Genomic DNA, 22,655 nt, shown 5'->3' with positions numbered 1-22,655 from the left:
ACCTTTGTTTAACCTGGGGGTCCCTTTCTATCAAGAAACCAACCAGGAGGTGTTTGTAAACAGAATCAGCAAGTTGGATTGGCTGAGATGGTTGAAGACAGCACATAGCTTTCATCATCAGAGGGATTAGATCCAGTTATTCCCCAACCAATTCTAGGCAAATCAACAAGCCTGTGATCCCCATCACAGCTTTCTAGAGGAGTTCAGTTTCACCTCCTTCACATCTGAGAAATGAGCACAAACACTTTTCCACAATGTTACAGGATGTTGCAGGTTTTTGTTGTGGAGATAATGCTGGTAGGGTGGTAATGAGTCACCTTAGTGACTGTGGCAGGAAAGGCTGATGGGAAACAGATCCTTTACGGCCAGAGCTAGAAGAGCCCTCAGGGCCCAGTGGGGTACATTGGGGCCATGCGATGCCTGGTGCCCTGAGGGCCAACAATCCCATGTCATTTTACAAGTTACTTTCAAGGTGACAAAGTTTTGCTGTGGAGTTTGCAATCCTGCCCTTGTGAAATGCGAACCTCTCCCCACAGGAAGAGCTAGCAGCCCCTCCCATGCCTGGCACACAGTGAACGCATCCGTGAACATGCCCTGTCCAGAGGAATTGTTTTAAAATCCTTTTTATTGTCAAAGAAAATACAAATATAGCAAACCACATAGGGCAAATGTATAGCTTTATGAATTATTCTTAGGTGACCGCCCCCTCCCCTTGTAAGCACCAACCGCTTGAAAAATAACTTTGCTACCCAGTGCTGGAGCCCCATCATGTACCCCACCTGAACCACAACCTCCTCCTGTTCCCCATATGTGACTACTATCCTGACATGTAGACACATCTTTGCATTCTTTAATGTTTTTTTTTTAATCACTCAAAAGGGCATCCCCTAGACACGACAATACAAAGGAATACTACTCAGGCATAAAAAAGAGTGCCACAATGCAATTTGCAGCAACATGAATGGACCTAGTGATTATCATAGTAAGTGAAGGAAGTCAGAAAAAGACAAATACAATATGACATCACTTATATGTGGAATCTAAACAAATGATACAAATGACCTTATTTACAAAACAGAAACAGACTCAGAGACATAAAAAACAAACTTATGCTTTCCAAAGGGGATAGGGCAGGGGAGGGATAAATTAGGAGTTTGAGATTAGTAGATCCAGACTACTATACATAAAAGAAACCAAGATCTACTGTATAGCATAGGGAACTATATTCAATATCTTGTATTAGTAATAACCTATAATGTAAATGAATCTGAAAAAAATGTATGTAGGTGTATAACTGAATCTGTGTGCCGTACACCTGAAATTAACAGAAAACCAGCAATAAACTACACTTCAATAAAAAATAAGCCCACAGGAAATTTTTGATTTATCTTTTAAGATTCATTTACTCCATAGATCCTCTCGGTCCTTCTTTTTCTTGTCATTTATCTGTTGAAGAACCTGGGCCTTTGACCACAGAGTTTCCCACCGTCTAGCTTCGTGGGTGAAACTTTCACATTTGCTTGTTCCTCTTTGTAAGTTAACAACTGCTGAGGGTGAACACTGCTGCTTACGAATGCACTGTGGCAAGCAAAATGGTGAGATTCTAATTGTATCGTTGGTTTTCCTTTATTAGTCAGCATACATTTGTGAAAAGATCATGAAGTGGTTCCCTCACCTGCTCTGAGGATGACACATTCTTTTTCTTTTTTAATATCACAATGAACTCTCAGGTTTAAATATATCTGATGGACTTCAAGCCACTGTGATTATTACAATTTATTAAAGCTCGAATTGCTCCATCTTTGTCCAGTGGGAGCGTCTTCAGCTTGACCCGTCTTTCGATAAGTTCCTTGCAGAACAGTGTCCCTTTGAAGAGCTTCACTTCAGTGCTGGCTGACTTCTTTTTAAGGCTCTTTGTCACACATCTTTCACTTCTAGAAGCCTGGTCCCACCTACTTAGTAAAATGCTCCAAGAAAGCATCATTTCAGCTTTTGTATTGTCACAAGTCTTAGGCAGAGATTTAACAACTCGAGGGAGGGTGTGCTGGTAAGTTTCGTACACAGGCTGTGCTGGATGTGGCTGCATCCTTGGCCCTTCTTCACTTTCAGCTTGGCCACCACGTCTTCCTGAAGGAGGTCTCTGGGTATGCCCCTAACATCTTAGCTCTCCCTTATCATAGCGCTGATCTTGCTGACAGCAATTGTCTGTTTGTCCATGTGCCCATTTCCTCTGTTGCCCACGAGACTGAGTGGCAGGGCCTGTTCAGTGGCTGGTTCACCCATTCCGCCCGTGTCTGCCCACTGGCCGGCCTGTTAGGATGTAAACAGATAATTGCTGAATGAATGTCTGTGTCCTTCTCCTAGCAGAGCGCTCCTTCGTGGGGTTGAAATCTTCCTGTTTCATCTCTTCCCTCCTCTCGGCACCCCAGCTACTTGGTGAGCCCTAATCGTGTTCCCCAGCCCCAGCCCACCAACACTGTTATTCAAGACTAAGAAATGGGTTTCTACAAAACAAAGAGCAGTTAACTTGAAACTTGTTTCAGCCTCCACTTTGACTTCCTCTTTTAGAATCATTTTTGGGAAGTACAACAAAGTTCCTCTTCACATTTCCCTACCAAAGTGGCCTTTGGAAAGTTTGGGGTACCCCTGGTGCCCCAGGGCGCTCTCTCATCCTGACAGTGATGCTGGAGCTCCCTCTGATGGTCAGGGGCTCCACGCCATCCAGTCCCAGGTTTTTGTGACAGAAAGGTCTTGAATCATTAATGCTTCTGTCTTCCATCACTTCCATAAGCCTACACAAATGCTGTTATTTCTGTCGTCTTAAAAACAAGCACTTAATTACACTGCTTCTTCCCTCTTCCAAGGGGCCAGATGTCTCCTGAGTGCTTTACACCATCCCTAAAGGCAGACCCTAGCCGGGCCTTACCTTCCAGGTGCTGTTTCTTCCTCCCTGTCCCAACCTCACCGTAGGGTGACCGCTTGCCCCCACCCCCCTTCTGATTCTGCCTCTCACCACAGTGTCAAAGGGGCTTTCCGTTCTGAGCCCTGATTGCAGGTCATATCCACCATTCGGCGCCTCATCAGATTCTCTGTTGCCTCAGATCTTGCAGCCCCTGGGCAGGGAGGGAGCTGAGAACACCCCACACGGGACTTCTCCCCACCCCCACCCCCACCCCCCGCCGACCGCCCCCACTAGTCAAAGCCAAAGCTGGTGGCCTTCTCAATGTGTCAGGCCCAAATGACACTGCAGTGGCCTGTGGAGCAGCCCACTCTATTTCAGCCCTGGTTTCTTTTCTTTTTTGAGCCTGGACTCAAGTTTGCCTAATCATCTGACTTCAAGATTTGGCTGTTTCCCAGATTCCTATAGCACTAAGGGAAGTTCCTTCCTATTATGGTGTTTCTCAAGAGGGCACAGAGGATCGCTTTGGGCCAGACAGTGTGCCTCCGCCCCTGCCCTCAGCCTTCTTGACTGGCAGCACAGGGCTATCTTCAGATATCCCCGAGGGCATCTCAGTTCCTTGATGGAGGAATACTGACCTAGGAGGTGGTTGCAGAAGTGTATCCCACTTTACGATAAGACATCTGTAAAGAATTGCCGGCACTACCCATCTCTCTACTTCACAGTACTGATTTTCTTTTACTTCACATTTTCTGATCCCTCCACCCTCCCTCGAGTTCACATCCATTGCTACAATTTAGACAATCATTAACTTAAGCTAATGATAACCTGTTCTCCTCGCCAATGTGTATGATTTTCCCTTTCTTGTTGAGCAATCCTCTACAAGTTCAATGACTACATTAGGTCGCACTGGATTGAGGTACATAGGGGTAAGAAAGCTTCCTTCCGGCCCTTCACTATTAAAGTTTTTTTTTTTTTTATTTGGCTGTGCTGGGACTTAGTTGTGGGGTGAGAACACTTAGTTGTGGCTTGTGGGATCTAGTTCCCGGAGGAGGGATCGAACTTGGGTCCCCTACATTGGGAACTCGGAGTCTTATCCGCTGGACCACCAGGGAAGTCCCTAATTTTTTTCTTAAGCATGGGTGCCCATAAATTTGTGTTGCATGCCTTTGTGATGAGTGCATAATTCTCCTCGACCTGGGGGCGTGACTCCCATGGCTACCCCCCGCCGCGATGGCCGTCGGGAAAAGTGGAAGAGGCCATGTGGGCTCCGTGGCTTCCTGTCACAGAGGCTGACGTCCGCTTGCCTCTCCCGCAGGCCTGGCGCCGGCGCTGGTTCGTGCTGCGGCGGGGCCGGCTGAGTGGCGACCGCGACGTGCTGGAGTACTACCGCAACCAGCGCGCCAGCAAGCCCATCCGTGCCATCGACCTCAGCGAGTGCACCGTCTGGAAGCATGCAGGCCCGGGCTTCGTTCGCAAGGAATTCCAGAACCACTTCGTGTTCATTGTCAAGACCACGTCTCGCACGTTCTATCTCGTGGCCAAGACAGAGGAAGAGATGCAGGTGTGGGTGCACAGCATCAGTCAGGTCTGCAACCTCGGCCACTTGGAGGACAGAACAAGTAAGAGCCAACTGGGGGAGGGGGCCTGAGGTGAAGGTGTGGCCCCAAGTGCACCGGGGGAGAGGGGAACTGGGTGGCCAAGCCCCGGCGCTGCTTGCAGAGCATGAGGAGCCACTTTGGTGCCTTCAAAGCTGCCTGGCGGTTTGGCCGTGATCAGGACACACAGGCAGTGAAAGCACAACGTGGGTGGGGACGTTCTGTACAGCTCTGGTTTTCCCCACGCTGCTGCTGCCGTTTCTATGTAATATACTGGCTATAATGCATTTAAGGTTACAATTAACTCCTCTTCGTGGATGTTGTTGTTGAGCCCCTGGCACCATGCCTTGATCCTCAAACTACAGACTTCGAATCTTGGTTTCTTTTAGCCTCGTAGCCTAGCAGGCCGAACCTCACCCTTAAATCCCATGGCCTACAGTTGCTTCACCTTTTCCCTCCTTAACTGGGTGCTTTATCGTCTTCCATGGAAATAACCACATTCTAACACTAGGTGGCGCGGAAGAGTCAGAGTTGCGTCCCTCCCTAGACAGACGTGAGGCTCTGTGTGCTTCCTGCCAAAGAAGTCCTTTTCACTACGCAGGCAAGCTTACTAGGTGAAGCTACTCAGTTACACCGTTGAACTTTGAGAGCACTCAAGTAAGAGGAAATGAAATGATGGCAGTCTGTTGCCCTTGCTGCAACACAGTTTCTTTGCAAAGTCGCACTGATTTTTGTCAAGACACTGTGCAACCCAGCAGAGCCTTGCTGCTTGCTCTTCACACCTAGTCCCTACCTTCGGTGTGCAATTAAATGCATATTTGTGTTTCATGTCACATGTGACCTCTGTTTCCTCATTTGGCAGTGATGCTAAAACATGGATACATAACATGTTTCCCAATATGCCAAGGGGAGCAGAAATGAGTAAGGCACCAGGCAGAAAACAAAGTTCTGGCCTGAAGTTGGAGGGCGACAAATCCCCCATGATCTCTTTTGTTCCCTGTAACACCCGACCCCTTCGTTTGGAGGAGGATGTAGCGATTGATTCCTCTTCATCTGAGAACCAAGCCTGAAGGGGCTGTATTCTGGCTTCTCACATAGAGTGTTTGGTTCTGTCTCTGGTGACCATAGGTAGGCAGCACATCATGTGTACCCTGGCCAGTAACTCCATTAAATACTTCTGTGAATTAGCTCATCTCATCCCCAGACCATTTGTGTGGCAGAGGTACTCTGAGCATAACCACTTTACAGAGAAGAAAACTTGGACCCAGCAGGTAACCTGCCCAAGGTCACAACAGCTAGATACTAGAGACTGCACTTGAATCCAGGAAGTTCTGGGCCACTCTGACTCAGGAATCCTAAATTCCTGCCAACTTGGTTTAAAGAGAAATAAAGCAGGCTTTTCGTTGGGAGTTTCTGAATGTGGGCTTCACTAGCCATCACAACACTTTATTTCTTTCATTCCTTTTCCTTACACATCGCTAGTGGTCAATCATTCACACTTCTCTTTATGTGTTACTTGCCTCTCTCCTCTGGTGGGCTGTAAATGCCAATGAGGGCAGAGTCTTTGTCTTGGCTGGCAAAGTTAGAACAGTTCCGGGCACATAGTAGGTGCAAGAGTAGTTATCTATATAGACATAAGTAGCCATATATGTCTACATCTGCATGCCTGCACATGTGCCCAAATGCATATGTAAGTATATGTATATATATATATATTTGTTATGCATATATATGTTTGTATTTGTTGAGTGAATAAACAGTGATGCATGCAGAGTTGTGGCTGAGGGCCATGAAGAAGCTGTGTGTAGACTATCTAACTGCAGATTTTTAGGCCAAGAATGATTGCTTTATTTCGCCCTTAATTGATTCAACACTTCACTCTTGGAACATTGGCCTTCTTCCCCAGACGTTGTTTATAGCTTGGGGAAATGGTCTTCTCCATCAGTACAAACACCAGCTGTGATTTGCATTTTCTATTTGGCCTCTTATATGCCGTCTGAGAAACTGTGTTCTAGCCATTCTTAAACATTCAGCTGGGAAACGGTTTGTCCCGCAGATTCCGTGGAGAGTGGCTGTCACGCCCCCTCCTGCGTGCAGCCCTCCCCCTCCAGCTACCTTCGCACCGAGCCTGCTGTCTGCTCCCGGCCAAGAGATGACCTGAGCACTAGTGCTGTAGTCAGTAAGGAGACCAGAAGTGAGTCAGAGCGGCTCTCCCTTCCTGATTATCTGATTCTATCCAACTGTGAGACGGGAAGACCACACCACACCAGGTACGCCTCTGCGCCCGGCTTCCTAGCCTGCCCCCCTCCATTGGCAGAACCCACACTGCTTCCTCCTGCAGCCTCTGTGGCTGCTATGCCCTTGCTGCGAATCAGGCCGTTTAGCTGTAGCATCTTCTAGTGGGTGTATCTCTGCTCCCCTCGCTTCCTGCTGCCTCCAGGGCAGGGCCAGATCCCTATCAACCACTATCAAGGCCAAAGCATGTGGTACACCAAACAGAATGACTCAAGCGTTTTGGCATTGTGGCTTTCATTTCTAACCTTGCATTTTCATTTGTATCTTCCACTTAGATGATGAAAACAATCAACAAACTTTTTCCCCCCTGCATCAAGGGGTTGCTGTAACTGAGAGTTGTGAAGGGAATGTCGCTATAAAAGTTAAAAAAGATAGCGCCATTAGAGGAGGGGGCATGATGGCAGCATAGCCTTTTTTTTTTCCCACAGCCCAGCTTCATGGCAGGTGGGTGGCTGGCTTTCTCCTTCGGACCTTCTGCCGAAGGTGCAGCAGCACCGACAGCCGCTGTGGGGACTTGTGACCTTCCAGTCAGTGTCTGTGCTTTTCTCCCCTCAGTCTCCCCACCAGATGTGACAGCTGGTCGATCTCCGAGCGCTCCCTGGAGCAGGCCTCCTTTGACGATGTCTTTGTGGACTACCTGCAGCCACCACTCTCCAGGAGCCTGGCCTGCCCGTCGTGCTCCAGGTGCTCCAGGAACGCGTCTCAGGGGGCCCCCTCCATGAGGCCCCAGGCCGCCCTGACCTGGACGAAAGATGTCAGTGGACCGTCCAGGGACCACTTTTCTTTACCATTGGTGGAAACTTCCTTAAATTCTGCCATCCAGGTATATCAACACCAAGCTTCCTTGCCCTATGCGGCAAAAGAACTAGACTTTATGTCTAACACCCCCCCTCCTCGCCCCCCTAAGCCGAGCCATCTCTCTGAATGGTGGCACAAGGAGCAGTTCCTGTGCAGAGGGCCCAGTAGCCTCAGGAAGCCGGAAGGCACTGTGGTGCCTAGAAGAATCTCCCTTTCTGGTTTAGACAACATGAGAACCTCGAGAGGTAAGTGCTGGATGATGCTAAACTTCAGGTACTGACAGCAGTCTGGCTCCTCTTTCCTCTGTGTGTCCACCTCAGGGCATTGTCCAGCGTCCTTTGCTCAGGCCATTCTGGTGTCCTAGTGGGGTCAGGCCCTGGGCAGCAGTGCACACCCGGGAACCCCCCACCCTGATCCCAGCGTCCTCCTGCTCATCTCGGTCTGCCCACTGGGACATATCCTTGGTCCCTGTAGATGCTGAAAGAAGTCAGACTCGTGGTGGCCTAGCCATCTCCCTGCCCACGTGATGGCCTCCCCTCCTGAGACCAGGCTCCTGGTGTTCCTTTGGAGCCACTAAGGGACCCACTTGGTACAGAAGGTGGTGGCTTTGACTTCTGCCGAGGAGGGAGAGTGGACCTCTCGTCTTCTAGTTGTCAACAATTCCATCGGCCTCATCCTTCATGCCACCTGATGTGTTCTTTCCAACTTCTCCCCCAGCTGAGCTGAACTGCTTTTGGCCAAGCTATCACCATCGAGGTGATGCTAACCTAGCAATCTCAGCTTGGTCCATTGGCATGCCCTCCTGGAGCCCCCTTTGGCCTTTTTCTGGAAATCTGTTGATTCCCATGGGGTTCTGTGCGCGCGTGCGCGCACACACACATACACACACACTTTCTCTCTCCTCTCCTGCCGCATCTCCATCCAAATGTTGTGTTCTTTTGCATGAAAGTAAACAGAGGCTAAAACTCTTTGCCATGAAGTGATGGGACCAGATACCATGACCTTAGTTTTCTGAATGTTGAGCTTAAGCCAACTTATTTTATTGGAAGGAAGAGTGGAAACAAAAGCACTTAAGTGGATCTTTTGCTGCAACTTATAGGAAAGGTAAAGATCATTACCTTATAGGGAAGTCACCCTCCCTGAGGCTGGCTCTCATTGTGACTGTGTTCCAAGGTGTGCTTGTCAAAGAGAGATTGAAATGCGAGACTGAGAAACCCCATCATGGGCAGGTTGGTGTCATGGTCACCCAGTTTGTTGATGGATCTCTCCTCTTATTCAGGTGAAATGACGCAAGCAGGAGTTGCGTTGTCAGTGGTCAGTTGGCAAGTAGGGACTAATGCACCCTTTTTTTCAAGGGTGCAGCACACATTCTGTTGCATTCGGCCTCTTGCTCTCTGAGTCATCATGGTTTAATTTCTTGATGTCCTGAGGATTTCGGGATTCAGCCACCTTGTTGGTTCTTCCCAAACAGTGTCGAACAGGAAGCCACCATGACTTTTGGTGAAGAGTGTCCGGCTAACTGGGAGGTTTGTTTTGAAAATCAGTTGAAATGAGTATCCACCACATCGTTGGTTCCAGCATATAATAGGTGTTTTAATAGCTTTCTGTGTCACATCTTTCCTGCTACATATTTTCATGACCGGATAAGGAAAGCATTATGACTAATGGTTTATCTCAACCCAAATGTCATCCTCAACACCCAGGACTGATCTCCTTTAGGATGGACTGGTTGGCTCTCCTTGCAGGCCAAGGGACTCTCAAGAGTCATCTCCAACACCACAGTTCAAAAGCATCAGTTCTTCGGTGCTCAGCTTTCTTCACCGTCCAACTCTCACATCCATACATGACCACTGGAAAAACCATAGCCTTGACTAGACGGACCTTTGTTGGCAAAGTAATTTCTCTGCTTTTTAATATGCTGTCTAGGTTGGTCATAACCTTCCTTCCAAGGAGTAAGTGTCTTTTAATTTCATGGCTGCAGTCACCATCTGCAGTGATTTTGGAGCCCCAAAAAATAAAGTCTGACACTGTTTCCACTGTTTCCCCATCTATTTGCCATGAAGTGATGGGACCAGATGCCATGATCTTAGTTTTCTGAACGTTGAGCTTTAAGCCAACTTTTTCACTCTCCTCTGTCATTTTCATCAAGAGGCTCTTTAGTTCTTCTTCACTTTCTGCCATAAGGGTGGTGTCATCTGCATATCTGAGGTTATTGATATTTTTCCTGGCAATCTTGATTCCAGCTTGTGGTTCCTCCAGCCCAGCGTTTCTCATGATGGACTCTGCATATAAGTTAAATAAGCAGGGTGACAATATACAGCCTTGACGTACTCCTTTTCCTATTTGGAACCAGTCTGTTGTTCCATGTCCAGTTCTAACTGTTGCTTCCTGACCTGCATACAGGTTTCTCAGGAGGTAGTTCAGGTGGTCTGGTATTCCCATAGCTTTCAGAATTTTCCACAGTTTATTGTGATCGACACCGTCAAAGGCTTTGGCATAGTCCATAAAGCAGAAGTAGATGTTTTTCTGGAACTCTCTTGCTTTTTCGATGATCCAGCGGATATTGGCAATTTGATCTCTGGTTCCTCTGCCTTTTTTAAAACCAGGTTGAACATCTGGAAGTTCACGGCTCACATATTGCTGAAGCCTGGCTTGGAGAATTTTGAGCATTATTTTACTAGTGTGTGAGAGGATTTATTAAATACTTCGTGTTCCAAGCACTGTTCTAAGTCCTCTGGATGCACTTAAACATCTAATCTTTCCAGAAGTCCTGGGGAATAGGTTCTATTGTTGGTCTCACTTTACAGATTAAGAAAGTGAGACATAGAGAAAGTAGCTTGTCCAGTGTCACAGAGCTAATAAGTGGCAGATTAGGGATTTAAAACCAGACAGTGTGACTCCAGAGCATCTTTTAACCAGTACTTCTCCCGCCTTCAAGAAATATAAACATAGATAGACACACATATCTGCATATATAAAAAAGACATTCTTAACTCAATCAATCTGCAATGTCCATGACATCTTTCTAAGTTGGGAGTTACTCTCTTGCTTGAGGATGATGTTGATTACAGTTAGTTTCCCAGGTTCTAGGGAGACAGTTTGCTCCGGTCCCATGTGCTGAGGGCCCTCCCCAGCGATGCTCACTGCCACCAGCCTCTGTCTCTTCCTGTGGGCGCTCATGGTCCTAGCCCCTGGCTTTCCTCCTTCCTCTCCAACTGCTCTTTCTCAACATGAGCCAGTCCTCATCTTCCTGCTCTTTAAATAGTGAGAATCTCTAGGATTTTTTAAAAATAATTTTATTAATTTATTTATTTATGGCTGTGCTGAGTCTTGGTTGCTTCATGCATTTTCTCTAGTTGCAGTGAGCAGGGGCTACTCCCTAGTTGGGGTGTGCTGGCTTATCATTGTGGTGGCTTTTACTGTTGCAGATCATAGGCTGTAGGACACTTGAACTTCAGTAGTTGTGGCTCCTAGGATCTAGAGCACAGGCTCAGTAGTACTGGCGCACGGACTTTAGTTGCCCACGGCATGTGGGATCTTCCTGGATCAGGGATTGAACCCATGTTTCCTGCATTGGCAGTCGGATTCTTTACCTCTGAGCCACCAAGGAAGCCCAGAGTCTCTAGGATTTTATACTTAAACTTTTCTCAACGTTTAAAACCTCTAGATTATCTTCTCTACTCTTAGGTTGTGACTCCATCTCTAAGCAAGTCTCATTTGACTCTGCACACATATATCTGGCTACCTTCTGGATATCTATTTTAATTCAACAGTTATTCTGAATTTTTACCTCACACTCTATGTGTGTCACATCTGTCTCAGAAATGTCTAATCTTAGATTCATCCAGCTCTCCTCTCTCTCCGGATCTGTACTGAGGCGCTGACTCTGGCTGCAGAAATTCATGGTCACTGACTCGTGTTGATGCTCCTTTGTTCACCCTGTTCTCCTGTTCTTTGCAAGGGCTATTTCACGCCTCCTCTCCTCCCCTCAAACCTCCAGCTCTGTTTCTGCCATTTCTAAGTGCAGAAAATTCATGTGACAAATGCAGCAAGCATTTCTTAATTGCTTCCCATGACTTCCCCCAATTCACAGAACTGAAGCATCATACAGAAACCTCTTCAAAATCTGGTCTGCTTTCCACCTGTGGGGGAATGTTCTGGCTGTCCAGCTAGACTCAGTAGCAAGCCTCTTTCTCTCTGGAGCTGAGCACAGGGCCCTGAGCTTAGTTTCAACTGGTGTCCTGCATTTTTCACCACCCTGGCTTGTTTCTTGCAGCAGATGTCGAAGGTCAATCTTTAAGACACCGAGACAAGCGGCTGAGTTTAAATTTGGTAAGTTTGGTACTTGAGTTTCTTTCAGCCTCAATTTTTACCAAAACATAGTCTACCCTATGTATGTTCCCTTGATGTCTTTTGAGATTCAGCACTCTGAATCTCTGAGGACACTTCCAGTCTCCCATTAAAGCTTGAACTTCTCTGGGATCTACTGGACTTCATTCTCTATAAGGACCATACCAGTTCTAATGGTCTGGACACATCCCAGACCTGAGGTAGCTACTGAAGTCATCACATGATTCTTAACGTATTTGCATAGATTTCATTGACCTCTGTCTTCCAGCATGAGTCCTAGGCGAGTCATCACCTACCTCCCATGATAAGTCCAGAGGCAGAGCTTGAGTTAGAGGCTTATCTGACTTTCCTACGGAAGTTCAGAGTTATTCCTGGATAATTTGCAACTGAAATCCCACGTGCAGCCAAGGTTGCCCACCGGAAGAAATTTCCAAGCTATTCTGTGCTTTCCAACTGTGTTTCATTCCCTTGCAGCCATGCAGGTCCTTCCCGGTGTCCCCGCCGACTTCCACCAGCACTGATGACGGCTACGTGCCCATGAGTCCCCAGACCGCCGCCTTTGCTCTCGGAATCGAAGAGAACACTGATGAGTACATCCCAATGAACTTAGGGAGCTTCTCCAGCCCCTTGCCCAGGCTCCCCGTGGACCTGGAGCCTCCCCCCGTGAACAGAGATCTGAAGCCTCAGAGGAAGAGTAAGCCACTCCTATGTGGGATGGGGGAGCAAGGTCTGATGGCCATGTGGAAAAGCTTCCCTCCTAAGCATCTCTGTGAAGGAGACACTACAGAAACCCACCACCCCAGGGGCCTGGGCAGGGAGAAGTGGCTGGGATCCAGTGGGAAGGGCTGGGGAGCACCGTTGCTCCAGATCATCAGGGTAACAGGAGCCTGGAGACTTGCAGTCACGGCACACCTGGTCTGCAGGCCCATCTTTGGCTGCTTCCCTAACAAAGTCCCAGAAACGAGTGAGGTGGGTGTGAATGGAAGCCTCTTGGCCTCTCTTTGTTTAAACAGCACTGAAATGTAGTCACACTGTCCCCGTTACGTAAGGCAGCCCAAAATGCCCTTCGACACTGATTCCTGAATGCAGACCCAGTCACAGGCCCCGTGGTTCAGTGCCCTGTGTGTGCCCAGCCACAGACGTGTCTTTGAGGGGTGGGGGGACATGGAGGATGTGGAGGTGAGAAGTGTGGCTCCTGTGGGCACAGGGCTCCAGGCGGTTCCTCCATCTGCCGAGTGGCAGGAACAGGCAGGGAGGAAGGCGAGGAGGGGACGAGCAAAAGTCGGTCAGAGTAACTTGCTAACCTTCATTCTCACTCGCCGTCCCCGGTCCAGTAGGGCTGGGTGATTCCGAGGAAATACTTGGTGCCACAACCTCCATCGGCTCCACTGCCACCCACCTTTGCTCTTTGGAAAAACCACTGCTTCACGTGGCCACTCTCAGAGATGCAACTAAGCAGCTCGCTTATGCCTGCTCTGCTCCAGCCTCACCCTCTTTGCTTTGAGTCAAATCCCATTTCCCGTGTGTTTGCCTAGCACTAGGGGGAGACAGAGATGACGAAACAAGCAGGGTTCCCCAGGTTGAGGGGGAGAAAGATATGTCAAAACCACCTGGAAGATGAATTATGCAATAGGTACTAAATAGGAGAACAGGCCCTGTCTCAGGAGGTTTAGAGGAAATAATCTTTCATTCTGGTGAGAAACCATTTCACAGGCACCTGTGACTTTGAGGTATATATAATTGTTTTGCGTGCTTACGTTTCTGTAGCAATCCTGTGCAACAGAGGTTTCTGTAATGTAAAAAATGGGGCTGTTAAACATGTGAAATGTGGCTAGCACAACTGAAGAAGTGAATTTTAAAATTTGGTTTAATTTCAATGCACTTAAATTTCAAGAGTCACATGTGGCTAGTGGCTACCATTTTGGACATCACCAGTCTGAAAGACCTGGTGATGGAGGAAGGTGCAGAGATTTTGGACGGACACAGGGTTGGGGATTCACTGGGCGGCTGGGAAGGTGAACACCTGGGCCAGGAGGGGGTGATTCTGACACACATGGCTGCATGGCTGGCTGAACAGCAGGAATGCCACTGGTAATATGGAAGGAGTTAAACACTATCTACTGGTGTGGAGGAAAGAGCTAGAAAAAACAAGCTGGTCAAGGCAGTGACAGGGGAATATGTGCATGACCAACTCCGCAAGGTGGGTTGCTGAGGTGGAGGGAAGGTCAGGCACCAGGTGCTTCTTTAAATGCAAAGGCTACTGCAGTGAACAAACCAGGAAAAAACCCTGTCCTCCCCGAGTGCAGTCAGTCTAGACCCAACTCAGGAACGTTGGGTCATCACAGACAGGTGGGTGCCATGAACAGTAAGCACATGAACTCGTGAGAGCCCATGAAAGCCTTCCTGAGCAGGGGATGATGAGCTGAGATCTGAAGATGACTATAACCAGGCAGAGAGATGGGGAAGATTGTTCTACACAGAAGACCACCAAGTAGACAGTGGCCTGGACGGGGGGGGTGTGTGATTAGAACTTGGGTGACCACCTCTGCCTGTGATGAGAGAGGTCAAGGATGAGACAGGCGACAGGATGGCATGAGATCAGAGACCTTCATCCGACACCCAGAACCAGGCCTGACTTACGATGAGTTCTCAGTATATGTGTAGTGATGGGATGTAACTCCAGCTGATGATGTGACCATCAGCTCAGTACTTGTTCCCTCTGCTTCTGCTGAGGCAGGAAACAGTAAGACAGCAAAATGGGCACTCATCATTAGCGCTGCTTGTGAGTAAATGTGGGCTTGATGTGCTCAGTAACTGGAATTGTCATAGTTTTACAGTCTGTAGATTCTGGCCTTGAACCCCTGAGAACTTACGTTGGATGTTCTGTGTTATCTTGTAGCACGGCCACCCACCCTGGACCTGAAAAACCTCTCCACGATCCGGGAACACACGTGTCTAACCAGGACCCACACTGCGCCTTGGTGAGTTTTTGATTGCTCCCAGGGGCCTCATCTGGCGCCCTCTCAGCCTTAGTCAGGCCTCTGTGGCGAAAGAGAGCTTAAGAAAAGGGAGAAATGAGATTTATTATCCTGAACCGGAAGTGTTTTGTACGTCACCAAGGAATGATGGTAACTGAATCTCCCAGTGCAATGGAATCAAGAACGAGAGTGCTGCTGGGAACTGTCTCTCATATGTGCTTCTCTCTTCACATTTGCTCCTTCCTCTTTCTTTCAAGAACTCTTTTTTTCTGTTGCACAATCCTCACAGCCTAAAGTAGCCATCCTGTAGATCCGTATTTACCTGCTACAGTTCTAGTACCAGTAGAGAGAGGTTCTTTTTCAACCTCCCAATTCACATTTGTTGGGAGAGGGAATTGTTTTGTCCCAGCTACAGTGGATGCAGCTCTGGCCTGCTGAGCAGGGCTGGCACTGCTGAAATGGCTTCCAGAAGCTCAACTTTGTGAAGGGAGTTCTCTCGGTAAACGAACCCCCAAATGTGTCTGCACTGTCTCTTCTCACCTTGTAGAAGTTGGAGTTTCAGAGTCCTGAGTTGGGCCTGGTAGTTTCTTGCTGGTTTAGTCACTCAGTCATGTCCAACTCTTTGCAACCCCATGGGACTGTAGCCCACCCGGTTCCTCTGTCTATGGGATTCTCCAGGCAAGAATACTGGACTGCATTGCCATTTCCTTCTCCAGAGGATCTTCCCAACCCAGGGATGGAAGCCATGTCTCTTGCAGCTCCTTCATTGCAGGCGGGTTCTTTACTGCTGTTTTAATCACTCAGTCATGTCCAACTCTTTGCAACAGTGGCCCATCAGGCTCCTCTGTCCATGAGATTCTCTAGGCAAAAATACTGAAATGGGTTCTGTGCCCTCCTCCAGGGGATCTTCCCGACTCAAGGATTGAACCCAGGCCTCCCACATTGCAGGCAGATTACTGCTGGTTCACCCTAAATACCACAGCACACGATGACTCTGTAATGGGCCACATTCCAGACAGGAATGCAGAGCCTCAGCTTGTGCTTCTGACTTGGGAGTAGGATGAAAGTGGATTTGTGGTCTTGGTCTCATCTTCTCAGAGGAATGAAATGAGAGCCTCAAAGGAGCATTTCTGTTTTGTTTTTCTGTCAGTGATATGATGCCTTGGTGTCTTTCTAGAAAGCTCATGAACTGTGGCACATGGAGGGCCTGGAAAAAGAATAACCTTTGAGAAGTGGGAGCCATCTGCCCCAGAGTAGGACAGGAGTTGCGAGGTAGTCTCTGTCACTTCAGGAACTGCTTTGACCGGAAGGAAGCTGCATCTGGAAGGGGAGGGTGAAACCCCACAGGGGCCATGTCAGTTCTTGGCTGGCTTTCAGACCAGCTGTAAGACATTGCTTTGACCTCATCTATATTTTTGTTCCTAGCAATCGAACCAGCTTTCTATCTCCAGAAAGAAATGGTATTAATTCTGCAAGATTTTTTGCCAATTCTGTTTCCAGAGAAGAGGGAAAAGGCTACATCCAAATGGTAATCCTCTATTTTTCACATTTTTCTTATTCACCCTGGTCTATATTCTTATGGGTTCGCTGTAAAGGAAACGTATTGTTCATAAAGTGCCATGAAATCTTAAAACAGTCACTTAATTGTAATGCCCGGTTACCATGTTTTCCAGACTGGGAACAAATTGACATGAAGTTGGTTTTCTTTCCTGCAGCATTCAGCTCCTTGTACCATTTAGCTGGGAAAACTCTGACACAGGATGCTCCCTTCCACCAAACACCCCCGTAGCCCTGCTCTGACTGCCTCTGCACCTTTACCAAAGATGCATCACTTAGAGTCCTGTTGGGAGGGTGGCCACATGTCCCAGCTCATGGGTGGGTATTAGTTTCTGGAGATTTCTTGTGGAGCCTTTCTGTAAACCTGGGTGCACAGAGACCCAGCATGTCTATCCTCTGATTAACCATCTATGGTTCTAGAGTCCTGGTATCTCGTTCTTGCCCTGTTTCCCTTCCATTCTCTTTCCTTGGATTCTATTGCCAGTGGTTACTGAGGACAAAGAGGGCCTTTTAGTACCTCTGGCAAGTATCAGGCCCCTTAGCCAGAACTCTCACCATTCTGTGAGTTTAAAATTGAGGGAACTCTTGAGAGAATTTCTATTTGAACTGTGAAATGTAGACAATTTTCAAGGCACTGTGACTATGTGCTTTTGAGCATACAACTCTGCCTTCCTATACATGACAGTAACCGGCATTTAAAGTTCTCAAAACAGTCATGTCCAGTGAAGCAGCAATCAAGTGCTGCATTTTGCCTCTATTTAATGGACTGTGCTGTGAGTCCCCTTAATCATATGCAGGTGGAAAGTGACTCATACCCAGTCTGCTGTGGCATTTCCAATATTTTTCACACTTAGTAATGGCCCTTGGGAAACTTCTAGAAGAAAACACTCTTATAAAAGATACTGACCAGCTGTGCTTTGTCTCCAGAGAACAGAAAAAGGAAGTGAATCTATAACCTCACAGAAGCAAATGCCGAGTCATTCCAGACACTAGCAGTTATTTCTGATCTTTCAGGTTGTAAGAAAGCCCAGTGTTTCATTAACAACATCATTCAGGATTGGTTTCTTGCCTGTTTATAATCATTGGTTGATGACTGTCTCTGTGCGTTACTAGGCAATATGACTGAGTAGCTTAAGAGCCCAGAAAGCTGGCTGAAGGAAGGTAGCTCTGAGGAACTCATCACAGAAATGTGTTTAAAGACTATCCCATCTGATTCAACTGTGTGTTTTAACTGCAGTAATACAATATTTTCAAATGCCATTGATTTACAATATTTCACTTGTTCCACAAAACAACCCATTTCATAGACTGAACTAATATAATTCAGTTTTGAATTTGTAGATAATCATCTGCATAATTTCTTCTCTTTGAAGACAAGTTCTTACCTGACTGTAACAATTTAGGCTAGGGTCTGAAAAAGAAGTTTTGTTTTATAAAAGTCCTGTATTCTTCTTTAGTGACTTTATTTTCTAATAAAATATAGTTGATGCACAACATTATATTAGTATCGGATGTACTACATAATGACTGACATTTGCATATATGAATGAAGTGATCACCGTGATAAGTCTAGTAACCATATGGACCTCTATAAGTTACTACAATATTATTGATCCTGTTCCTTGTGCTGTAGATTACATTCCCATGGATTACATACTATATAATGGAGGTGTATACCTTTAAATCTCCTTTACCTATTCCAGCTACCCTCCATCTGCCTTCCTTCTGGCAACCACCCATTTCTCCTCTGGGTCTATGAATCTGTTTGCATTTATTTTTTGATTTCACATCTAAGTATGATCATATGGTATTTGTCTTTCTCTGTCTGACTTATTTCTCTGAGCATAATGCCCTTTAGATCCACCCATGGTGTCATAATGGCAGCATTTCTTCTTTTGCTGGGTAATATTCCATTGTGCATGTATAAGTGTGTGCATGTGTATGTATATATATATATATATATATATATATATCTCACCTCTTTATATGTGTGCATGTGTGTGTGTATATATATATATATATATATATATCTCACATCTTTATCCATTCATTTATTGATGGACACTGAAGTTGCTTCCATATCTTGGCTATTGTAAATAGTGCTGCAATGAACATGGGGCTGTATATATCTTTTTGAATTAGTGTTTTTGAGTTGGGGGCAAATACTCAGAAGTGAAATTGGTTAATCATATTTTTAATTGTTGAGGAACCTCTATATTGTTTTCCACAGTGGATGTACTAATTTACATTCCCACTAACAGTGTACAAGGGTTCTCTTTTCTTCACACCCTCACCCACATTTGTTGTTTGTGTTCTTTTTGATGACAGCCATTCTAACATGTTAGTCATTCTGACATTGTAACATAGCCATTCTATCAGGGCTTCCCTGATAGCTCAGTTGGTAAAGAATCCACCTGCAATGCAGGAGACTCTGGTTGGATTCCTGGGGCAGGAAGATCCCCTGGAGAAGGGAAAGGCTGCCCATTCCAGTATTCTGGCCTGGAGAATTCCATGGGGTCGCAAAGAGTCGGACATGACTGAGCGACTTTCACTTTCATTCTAACATGTGTGAAGTGATGTTTTATTGTGGTTTTGATTTGCATTTCCTTGATGATTAGTGAGGATGAGCATCATTTCATCTGCCTGTTAGAAACCTGTGTGTCTTTGGAAAAAATGTCTATTTGTGTCCTCTATTTTTTAATCAGGTTATTTGGTTTTTGTTTTGTTGGTTTTTTTTGATCCTGAGTTGTATGTGTTATTTGTATATTTTGGATATGAACCTCTTCTTAGATGTATCATATGAAAATATCTTCTCCCTTTCAGTAGGCTGCCTCTTTGTTTTATTCATAGTTTCCTTTGCTGTGCAAAAGCTTTTAAGTTTGATGTGGTTCCTTTGTGTGTGTGTGTGTGTATTTGTTTGTTTCCATTGCCTGAGGAAACATAACCAAAAAATATTTTAAGACCCATGTCAACGAGTTAGTCTGTGTGTTTTCTTCTGGGAGTTTTATGGTTTCAGATCTTACATTTGTCTTTCATCCATTTTGGTTTCATTTTTGTATATGGTGTGAGAAAATATTCCAGTTTGATTCTTTTGCATGTAGCTGCCCAGATCGTTGGATGACATCACTGACTTGATGGACATGTGTTTGAGCAAGCTCTGGGAGTTGGTGATGGACAGGGAAGCCTGGCGCGCTGCAGTCCGTGGGGTCGCAGAGAGTGGGACACGACACAGCGGCTGAAGCGAATGGAACTGTCCTGTTTTCACAACACCGTTTATTGAAGAAGCTGTTTTTCCCCCATAGTATATTCTTGCCTCCTTTTTCATAGATTAATTGACAATATAAGTATAGGTTTATTTCTCTTTATTCTGTTCCATTGATTTATGTGTCTGTTTTTGTGCCAGTACCTTGCTGCATTGATTATTATAACTCTGTATTATAGTTTGAAATCAGGGAATGTGATTCTTCCAGCTTTGTTCTTGTTTCTCTTTCTCAAGATTTTTTTGTGTATTCTGGGTCCTTTATGGTTCCATACAGAGTTTAGTATTTTTGTTCTAGTTCTGTGAAAAATGCTGTTGGTATTTTGATAGGGATTGCATTGAATATATTGAATGCCTTGAGGAGTGTGGACATTTTTACAATATTAATTCTTCCAATCCATGAGCACAGGATATCTTTCCATCTGTTTGTCTCATCTTCAATTTCTTTCATCAGGGTCTTATAGTTTTCTGAGTACAGGTTTTTTAATTTCTTTAATTAGATTTATTCCTAGATATCTTATTATTTTTGATAAAATGGTAAATGGCATTGTTTTCTTAATTTCTTTTAAGATAGTCTCTTGTTAGTGTATAGAAATGCAACAGATCTGTTTGTTAATTTTGTATCTTGCAGCTTGACTGAATTCATTGATGAGTTCTAGTGTTTTTTTGGTATTATGTTTAAGATTTTCTATATATACTATTATGTCATCTTCAAACAGTGACAGTTTTACTGTTTCCTTTCCAGTTTTAATGTATTTTGTTTATGTATTTGTTGTCTGATTGCTGTGACTAGGACTTCCAATACTATGTTGAGTAAAAGTGACAACAGTAAACATCCTTTTCTTGTTTCTGATCTTAGTGGAAATGTTTTCATAATTTCAGTGTTGAGTATAATGTTAGCTACAGGCTTGTTATTCATGGATTTTATTATGTTGAGATATATTCATTCTCTACTCACTTTGTTAAGAGTTTGTATCATAAATTAGTGTTGAATTTTGTCAAATGCTTTTTCTGCATCTATCAAGATGATCATATAGTTTTTATTCCTCAGTTAATGTGGTATATGAGATATAGAACCATCCTTGTGTTCCTGGGATAAATCCCACTTAATCATGATGTATGGTCTTTGTAATGTATTGTTGAATTCAGTTTGCTAATGGGAAGTATATTTCCTCCAACCTCATTCTTGTTTTTAATTTTGTTATTTTACTTCCTTTGTCTATCCATATATAAAATTTTGAATGAGCTTTTCTTTACCTACAAAAATATCCTGATGAGATTTTTGACTGAAATTGTGCTGAATCTATGAATAAATTTGAGGATAATCAATATCTTTACTATGCTGAATCTTTCAGTTTGAATGTAATACATCTCTCTGTTTATTCAGATGTCTTATTTTTTTCCTCAGAATTTTGTGATTTATAACATATAGATCTTTTGTGCATTTTGTTATACCTTTACCTAAGTGTTTTATTTTTAGAGCTATCGTAAATGGCTTTTCTGAGTTTTTAAATTTATTTATTTATTTTTGGCTGGGCTGGGCCTTTGTTGCTGCTCCAGTTGCAGTGTGTGGTCTGCTTACTCCAGTGGCTTCTCTTGTTCTGGAGCACAAGCTCTAGGTGCATGGGCTCAGTAGTTGCAATACATGGGCTCAGTAGTTGTGGCTTATGGTCTCTAGAGCACAGGCTCAGTAGTTGTGGCACACGGGCTTTAGTTGCCCTGTGACATGTGGAATCTTCCAGGATCAGGGATTGAACCTGTGTCTCCTGCATTGGAAGGTGGATTCTTGTCCACTGTACTACCAAGAAAGTCTTAGATGGCATTTTCGTAATTTAACCTTCCACTGGTGGTATATAAAAATATAATTGACTTTTTGTGTGTGTGTTAGTGTTGCATCCTGCAACCTTGCTAAATTCACTTATTAATTATAGGCATTTTGAATTTTCTTAAGATTCCTTGGGGCTTCCAATGTACGTGATCATCTCATCTGTGAATACAGTGCTTTATTTCTTTCTTTCCAATCTGTGTGTTCTTACATTCTTTTGCTTGCCTTACCGCCAGGCTAACACTTAAGTGCAATGCTGAATAGATGTCGTGAGACGAATCACTTTGTTTCCATCTTAGGGGGAAAGCACTCAATCTTTCACTATTAAATCTGATGTTGGCTGAAGCTATTTTACAGACATTCTTTATCACATTAAGTAAGCTCTCTTCTATTCCTAGTTTTAAGGGCTTTCCTAGCAGCTCAGATGGCAAAGAATCTGCCTAGAATGCAGGAAAAGTGGGTTATATCCCTGGGTCTGGAAGATCTCCTGGAGAAGGAAATGGCAACCCACTCCAGTATTCTTGCCTGGGAAATACCATGGACAGAGAAGCCTGGCAGGCTACAGCCTAAGGGGTTGCAAAGAGCTGGACACGACTTAGCAACTAAACAACAAAATTTCCTAGTTTGCTGATAGTTTTTTTTTTTTTTTTTAACATGAATGGATGTTAAATTTTATGCTTTTCCACATTCATTTGTCTGATCATTTAGTTTTCTTCTTTAGACTGTTATAGTGTAGATTAGACTGATTTATTTTTATTGAACCATCCTGTTATTCACTGAATAAAACTTATTTGGTCATGGTATATTGTTATTTTTATGTATTGCTGGATTTGATCCACTAACATTTTGTTGAGGATTTTGTGTCTATGATCATGTTAGACGGAGAAGGAAATGGCAACCCACTCAAGTACTCTTGCCTGCAAACTCCCATGGACAGAGGAGCCAGGTAGGCTGCAGTCCATGGGGTTGCTAAGGGTCAGACATGACTGAGCGACTTCACTTTCACTTTTCACTTTCATGCATTGGAGAAGGAAATGGCAACCCACTCCAGTGTTCTTGCCTGGAGAATCCCGGGGACGGGGGAGCCTGGTGGGCT

At 45.1% G+C, this 22,655-nt stretch overlaps 1 protein-coding gene and 1 pseudogene across 11 annotated transcripts in view; one reads left to right on the top strand and one right to left on the bottom strand.

Annotated features, from left to right (window-relative positions):
* LOC145535805 (heparan-sulfate 6-O-sulfotransferase 2 pseudogene) overlaps positions 1–22,655 on the bottom strand; it is a 107,484-nt pseudogene that overhangs the window by 13,177 nt on the left and 71,652 nt on the right. The window lies entirely within an intron of this gene.
* The window catches only part of GAB3 (GRB2 associated binding protein 3), a 57,718-nt gene that overhangs the window by 26,054 nt on the left and 9,009 nt on the right, over positions 1–22,655 (top strand). The window contains exons 2-10 of one of the 10 annotated variants that reach the window (XM_081564139.1): positions 4,218–4,521; positions 6,554–6,767; positions 7,348–7,615; positions 7,700–7,835; positions 11,870–11,922; positions 12,415–12,634; positions 14,840–14,921; positions 16,344–16,446; positions 19,577–22,362. In XM_081564139.1, coding sequence (XP_081420265.1) covers positions 4,218–4,521; positions 6,554–6,767; positions 7,348–7,615; positions 7,700–7,835; positions 11,870–11,922; positions 12,415–12,634; positions 14,840–14,921; positions 16,344–16,446; positions 19,577–19,714 — 1,518 coding nt within the window. In that variant the 3' untranslated portion in view covers positions 19,715–22,362. Of the gene's footprint in view, positions 1–4,217; positions 4,522–6,553; positions 6,768–7,347; positions 7,836–11,866; positions 11,923–12,414; positions 12,635–14,839; positions 14,922–16,343; positions 16,447–19,576; positions 22,363–22,655 lie in introns of those variants that run through there. The other 9 variants (XM_081564137.1, XM_081564134.1, XM_081564133.1 and 6 more) reach the window with 9 other exon arrangements.

This window comes from Giraffa tippelskirchi, chromosome X (genome assembly GCF_054371585.1).
Source record: "Giraffa tippelskirchi isolate mGirTip1 chromosome X, T2T-mGirTip1v1.2.pri, whole genome shotgun sequence".
In the NCBI taxonomy this organism is placed as follows: Eukaryota; Metazoa; Chordata; class Mammalia; order Artiodactyla; family Giraffidae; genus Giraffa; species Giraffa tippelskirchi.
The sequence above is the reverse complement of the archived record's forward strand: the minus strand, read 5'-3'. Positions and strand labels throughout refer to the sequence as shown.